This window comes from Primulina tabacum, chromosome 1, assembly GCF_025594145.1.
Source record: "Primulina tabacum isolate GXHZ01 chromosome 1, ASM2559414v2, whole genome shotgun sequence".
NCBI lineage: Eukaryota > Viridiplantae > Streptophyta > Magnoliopsida > Lamiales > Gesneriaceae > Primulina > Primulina tabacum.
Genome location: NC_134550.1, coordinates 26,751,571 through 26,759,037, shown reverse-complemented (window position 1 = coordinate 26,759,037; position 7,467 = coordinate 26,751,571). Strand labels below are relative to the sequence as shown.

Genomic DNA, 7,467 nt, shown 5'->3' with positions numbered 1-7,467 from the left:
TATAATCAAAATTTGGACAACAAATTGGAACCCTCGCTCTTGAATAGGAGCTCGATGTATTTTTGCATGTTCGTAGCGTTCCCTAGATGCATCATTCACAAATAACTGAGAATTACGCGATGAAGACGAAGAAGCATCGTGACTTACCCGAGCTTTCTTGGGTGCCATTATGGATTATTTGGGAAGCACAAGTAGCCCGGAGTAGGAGGCGTGTTTCCGGAAGAATATGGTGGCCGGAAGCTTCAGCGGCGGCCGGAGATCGCAGAGGTTGCTAGAAAATTTCAGTGGTGGCCGATAAAAATCCTTTCTTGACGCTTGGTAAAGGTGATGACCCATGATTTGACCTGAAATCGGCACAAAACAAGCTATTTGAGCGAGATTTGAGTGAGGAGGTGTAGAAAAATCGAAGGGGGCGGTAGGTTTCGAATGGGGGAAGAGAAATAAAAGTCTGTAGTTTTAAAATATCCGCAACTCGCCCGGGCGGATGTAAGTTTCCGCCCAGGCGGACATGTTGCGGATTTTGAAAATAGAGGGGCGCACCCGGGCGGATGTGAGTTTCCGCCCGGGCGGATGGCTTGCGGCTTTTGAAAATTTTTTATTATTTTTTTTGAAAAAGGGTCGCGCCCGGGGGGACATAAGTTTCCGCCCGGGCGGACCTCGTTCGCTGCCCCACGAATATATATATATGTATATATATATATATATATTTATATATATTTAAGTAAAACAATAAGAAAATAAACTAAAAATCGAATTAAATGCAAGATAAGGAAAAGAGAGGTAGTTCTCAATTTATAGTCGAGAGCTTGACTGTCAGGCAGTTTCAGTTCGGATTGTCTTGGAACCGGGTGATTCCAAGTTGTGGCTCAACTGTGCCACCCATGTAGTGTTTCAGTCATTGGGCATTGACCGTAAATATCACATCCTTTCCATCTTTCAATTATACAGCTCCCGATGGGTAAACTTTTGAAATCACGAATGAACCAGACCATCGCGACTTCAATTTTCCGGAGAAACAATCAGAACTGGGAGTTGTAGAGTAGGACATTTTTGCCTTCTTTGAATTGCCTTTCGATGATTCGCCTGTCATGAGCCCTCTTTGTCTTTTCCTTGTATGTACGAGATCATATGCCAGATTCCGGAATTCCTCCAACTGATCCAATTGAAGCAGACGTCGTTCACTTGCATCAGTAAAGTTAAAGTTTAGTGCTTTTGTTGCCCAATATGCCCGATGCTCTAACTCTACAGGTAGATGACACGCTTTACCAAACAATAACCTATATGGTGTAGTGCCTATAGGTGTTTTGAACGCAGTCCTATATGCCCAAAGAGCATCATCTAACCTTACAGACCAATCTTTCCGACTGACACCTACCACGTTTTCTAAAATCCGCTTGATCTATCGGTTAGACACTTCCACTTGACCACTCATCTGGGGGTGATAGGGAGTAGAGATCTTATGTGTGACACCATATTTGCTCAAAAGTTTTTCAAAGAGTTTGTTGCAAAAATGGGTGCCACCATCACTAATGATTGCTCGTGGTGTTCCGAACCTGTTAAAAATATTTTTCTTTAAAAATTTCAGGACCACTTGAGCATCATTAGTGGCATATGCTTCTGCCTCTACCCACTTAGACACATAGTCAACCGCCACCAAAATATACTTTTTCGTGAACGAGCTGGGAAACGGTCCCATGAAGTCTATTCTCCACACATCAAAAACCTCACACTCAATGATATTATTTAAAGGCATTTCATGACGGTTAGAGATGTTACCTGTCCGTTGGCATTTATCACAGGCTAGCACATAAGAACGAGCATCTTTAAAGAGGGTTGGCTAATAAAAGCCACATTCAAGTACCTTAGATGTCGTCTTTGTTGGTCCAAAATGACCACCTACCTCACGGTCATGGCAATGGTTGAGAATTTGACCAAACTCTTCCTCTGCAACACACCTTCTGATCATAGAATCTGCACAGATCTTAAACAAAAATGGTTCCTCCCAAAAATAATATTTCACGTCAGAAAAAAATTTCTTACGTTGGTGAAACGATAGATTGGGTGGTGGTGTGCCTGTGGCAAGAAAGTTAGCAAAATTTGCATACCAAGGATAGTGTCTCACCTCAAATAGCTGCTCATCAGGAAACCAATCATTTCTAGCATGATCTACACAGTCATTACTAATCAGCTCCAATCTAGACAGGTGATCCGCTACCACATTCTCGACACCCTTCTTATCCCTTATTTCTAGATCAAATTCTTGTAACAATAAAATCCACCTAAGTAGTCGTGGCTTTGCATCTTTCTTAGCAAATAAATATTTCAGTGCAGAGTGGTCTGTGTAAATGATGACTTTGGACAAAACAAGATATGAATGAAATTTGTCAAGCGCAAATACTACTGCAAATAATTCATTTTCAGTTGTTGCATAATTCAATTGAGCCTCATCTAAGGTCTTACTTGCGTAGTAAATTGTATGAAATACCTTGTTCTGCTGCTGGCCAAGCACAGCCCCCACCGCACTATCACTGGCATCACACATGACCTCGAAGGGTAGATTCCAATCAGGTGCCACCAAGACAAGGGCCGTCACCAACGCTCCTTCAAATCCTCGTATGCCTGTAAACAGTCAGAATTAAAATCAAAAGGCACATCTTTCATAAGTAAGGAAGATAAAGGTTTGGCAATTTTAGAAAAATCTTTGATAAAACGCCGATAAAAATCGGCGTGGCCTAGAAAACTTCTAACTCCCTTTATTGATGTGGGAGGTGGTAAGTTCTTGATAACTTCGACTTTTGCCTTATCCACCTCTATTCCATGCTCTGATATTTTGTGCCCCGATACTATTCCTTCTTGTAACATAAAATGACACTTTTCCCAATTCAGCACCAAATTTGTCTCCTCGCACCTTCGCAACACGGAGCTTAGATTCTGCAAACACTCATCAAACGTTGCACCAAAGATAGAAAAGTAATGCCATAAATATTTCAAGAAAAGTTTCAATCATATCATGGAATATAGCAGTCATGCGGCGCTGAAATGTAGCAGGGGCATTACAAAGACCAAAAGGACATACGGCGAAAAGCAAATGTTCTATAAGAACAAGTGAAAGTGGTTTTCTCTTGGTCCTCAGGTGCAATAGTTATTTTATTATACCCCGAATACCCATCTAGAAAACAGTAAAACTCACGCCCCGCTAGTCTCTCCAGAATCTGATCAATAAAGGGATGGGGAAAGTGGTCCTTACGGGTTGTATCATTCAACTTCCTATAGTCAATACATACTCTCCACCTCGTAACAGTCCGCGTGGGAATAAGTTCATTCTTTTCATTAGTGATCACCGTAATCCCACCTTTCTTAGGCACACATTGAACAGGACTTATCCATGCACTATCTGAAATAGGATAGATAATACCTGCATCGAGAAGCTTAATAGTTTCGGCCTTCACTACCTCTTGCATCTTTGGATCGAGTCCTCTTTGAGGTTGCATGAGGGGTGAGTACTTTTCTTCCATCAAGATTTTGTGCATGCAGATTGATGGACTTATTCCCTTGATGTCCGCCACCTTCCAGGCAAATGCCTTTTTGTGCGCTTTGAGAACTTGCAACAATTTTTCCTCCATAGCATCTGTCAAAGCTGCAGAAATAATGAGGTAACGTGTTATTCTCACCCAGGTATATGTACTTTAGGTGCGGAGGCAATGGCTTGAGCTCAAGCATCGGTGGTTCGTCGATGCTTGACTTCGGAGGGGTCAAATCTCTTCGCTCTCCTAAATCCTCCTGTCTCATTCTCATCGGCTTTCTCCATGGATGGTTGGCATTAAAGTATGCCACTATTTCAGCTTTTTCTTCGTCCAAGTCTTACTCCTTCAATTGCAGTTGTGAGGGTGGCTTCCAATGGGTCTTTCATGGCATCCTGCACAAAATTACACACAAGTGAGTCCACATCATCAATTCTAAAACAGTTATCAGTGTGCAGTGTGTGCTTAAGAGCATTAAAGACGTCAAAAGTAATTTCTTCCTCGCCCACTCGCAATCTCAACTTCCTTTCTTGAACATCAATCAGAGCCTTGTCAGTCGCAAGGAATGGTCTCCCTAGAATCAAGGGCATCTCCATGTCTTCCTCCATATCAAGTACCACAAAATCTGTAGGAAATATGAATTTGTCCACCTTTACCAAGACGTCCTCTACGACTCCTCGCGGGTATTTGACAGATCTGTCTGCTAGTTGCAAGGACATCCTTGTTGGCTTAGGTTCTCCTAATCTGAGTTTCCTGAATACAGATAACGGCATAAGATTGATACTCGCACCAAGATCACACAAAGCTTTATGAAAAACAACATCACCAATCATGCAAGGAATAAAAAAACTCCCTGGATCCTTAATTTTCAGTGGGATCTTGTTTTGCACCAAATCAGAGCAAGTTTTCAGTAGATTAACCGTAATGTGATCCTCCAACTTCCTCTTATTAGCTAATATTTCTTTCAAAAATTTAACATAACTAGGCATTTGCATCAAAGCATCGGCAAAAGAAATATTGATATGCAATTTTTTGAATACTTTTAAGAACTTACCGAATTGTGCATCTAATTTCGCCTTTTTTAATGCTGCAGGAAAAGGTGGAGGGAAACAATTTTAGATTGTGCAGTCAGTGCTGGTGTTGAGTTGGAAGACTTACCTTTTGATGACTCAGCCTGTTCATCCTGTACTTGAGTTTTTTCTGTCCCTCTAGCCTCTAAGATCTTTCCACTCTTCAACTAGATGGCCTTCACTTGCTCTTTTGGATTGGTCTCGGTGTTACTTGGCAAGGTGCCCGGCTCTCTACTTGTTATCATCTTTGCTAGCTGTCCAATCTGATTCTCTAGCCCCTTTATCGATACATCTTGGTTTTGGAGTCTAGTTTCGGTAGATGAGATGAACATAGACATCATCTGCTCCAAATTGTACTTTTCTTCTCTAGGAGGGTCAGATCTGTACATTGGTTGTTTCCCATATTGTTTTCCTCCATGTGGTCGATTCTGACTATTTTGGTCACCCCATGAGAAGTTGGGATGTTGCCTCCATCCAGGATTGTATGTGTTCGAATAAGGGTCATTCCTTGGACGGTTTTGGACTCCCACTTGATTCACTGGTGCCCCTTCTTGCACATAAAAGTGATTTCCATCTTGACAGTCCTTAACATAGTGTTCTCCTCCGTATTTTTCACAAAATATCTCTTGAAGATGCATAGCTGTGCCACCTATATTCAACCCGTCAAACTTCCTGTTCAAAACATCAAGCTGTGCAGTGATCGCAGAAAGGTCAGGTACCTGGTGGACTCCTGCACTTCTCCGCTGGTTGTTACTTTTAGATTGAGGATGATAGTTGCTAGCAGCCATCTCCTCCAACAACTCATATCCTTCCTTAGCAGTTTTTCTCAAGAGGTTTCCACAAGTAGCAGCATCTAGCATAGTACGATTAGGAGTAAGCAAGCCATAGTAAAAGGTTTGAACAACTAACCCAAGTGGCAGTTCGTGATGAGGGTATCTTCGTAATAGATCTTTGAAACGCTCACATGCTTCATATAAAGACTCCTGCTCGAATTGAGCAAATGTAGTGATGTCTGCCCGCAGCTTCATGGTCTTAGATGGAGGAAAGTACTTAGTGAGAAACGCTTTCGCCATGTCCTCCCATGTGGTAATCGAACCTACAGGTAAACAATTTAACCATACTTTAGCTTTGTCACGTAAGGAGAAAGGAAATAAACGCAACCTAACAGCATCATCAGAAACTCCATTAAATTTAAAAGTATCGCAAATTTCAAGAAAATCTGCGATGTGCGTGTTTGGGTCATCTACTGCAGATCCTCCAAACTGGACTGTATTCTGAATCATCTGAATTATAGCTGGCTTCATTTCAAAGTGATTTGTCCTCACAATAGGCCTCACAATGCTGGGGCGTGCACCATCCAAAGAAGGCTGGGCATAATCTAGCATTGTTATGCGGCGTGGCATCTCAACATGTCTATCTTCATGATGTTCCTCCTCATGCTCATGCTCGTGCCTCTCCATCAGTTCCTTCAGTCTCTGCTGCTGTCTTCTGCTGCGGAAAGTTCTTTCAATTTCAGGGTCGAACTGCTCAAGCTCCACGTCAAGTGATTTTGGCATGCACTGGAAGAGATATCTACAATAGAATATGGAGTGTTAACTCGATAAAAAATGAAACAATGCTAAAGAAAATAACTAAAAATAAAATTGTGAATTAACAGTCCCCGGCAACGGCGCCAAAAACTTGATCGAGCAAAACTTGCACTGTGGAATCCTCAATAAAAATAAGGTTTTGTATGCTCGAAAATTAATCGCAAGTGCACGATGTCAATTAATAGTATAATGTACGTGAGTACGAGTATCACTCCACTGAAGACTGTATTTTACAATTATATTTTCAGTTATCAAATCTTTAGCAACGAAATTTGGATTGTTGTTTATGACTACTAAAATCAAATAAACATGCAAATAAAAAGATTCAAGAATTAAATAATAAGATATGATATCTAGAATGATTGATTAAAATTCAATGAGAAGTGAATTTGTTGGGAATTTCAGTTCACCTACATCTCGTTAAATAATTAATTCGTTGGATAGTGATTTATGCTTCCGACGAGATTTCCTATTCAATTGAACACGCCCTCTCGAGTTATGTCAAACTAACTCTACTCAATGAAGTAATTAAATTTTTTTAATTATTTATCAAGAGTGAATCGCATGTCGATCTATGAAATTCCCTAGTTTTCGTCCTACCAGATTATGACTATCGGCGTGTATCCAATTTCATATGTCTATGTAAATTGTAGATCCATGAACTATGCTACTCGTTCCTATCACAAGCTATTCTCTCGAACTCACTCGCAATATAAAACGTTATTAAATTTAGTTACGCTCTAACAACACAATGAAAAACAGTAACACAATCAAGAATAAACCAACAAATATGAAATATGAATTAACTAAATCAGAGTTTGGGGTAGGATCCCCTTAAATACCAACAAATATTTAAGTTTAGCTACTCGAATTCATAATCAAAATAAACACAAGAACGTTAAAAAGATAAAAACTAAATTAGAAATACTAGATTTGACGAAAAACGCAAAGACAATGCCCGACAATATTCGAATCTTCAATCCAAGCGCGAAAATCCTCTCCAAGGCTTCTTTTGGCTGCTGAATTATCTGAATTTTTTTCCCCAAAACCCTTCCATATCATCCATATCCAGAAAATAAGGTAAGGAATTGGCCAAGAAATCTTTCCAAAATTTCAAGCGCGCCCGGACGGACATAAGTTTCCGCCAGGGCGGATGGCTTGCGCAGATCTTGTCTTTTAATTTTTCTTTGATGCGCCCGGGCGGACATATGTTTCCGCCTGGACGGATGACTCTCGCAAAAATTTCTAACCTCACACCTTGCAGGCTCCCGGGCGGATGTGAATGTG

At 40.8% G+C, this 7,467-nt stretch overlaps 1 protein-coding gene and 1 non-coding gene across 2 annotated transcripts; one reads left to right on the top strand and one right to left on the bottom strand.

Moving 5' to 3' along the window:
- Window positions 1–940: 940 nt before the first annotated feature.
- Window positions 941–3,795, bottom strand: LOC142506947 (uncharacterized). Its single transcript, XM_075619487.1, has 8 exons — window positions 3,672–3,795; window positions 3,077–3,628; window positions 2,809–2,931; window positions 2,461–2,619; window positions 2,074–2,247; window positions 1,901–1,971; window positions 1,777–1,837; window positions 941–1,242 (listed from the first exon to the last, which is right to left on the bottom strand). Exons 1-8 carry the CDS (start codon window positions 3,793–3,795, stop codon window positions 941–943), a joined length of 1,566 nt encoding a protein of 521 aa, XP_075475602.1.
- Window positions 3,796–5,509: 1,714 nt separating this feature from the next.
- Window positions 5,510–5,615, top strand: LOC142521266 (small nucleolar RNA R71). The gene has a single exon (XR_012814115.1). It is a non-coding gene; the product is annotated as a small nucleolar RNA R71 (small nucleolar RNA).
- The last annotated feature ends 1,852 nt before the right edge of the window (window positions 5,616–7,467 follow it).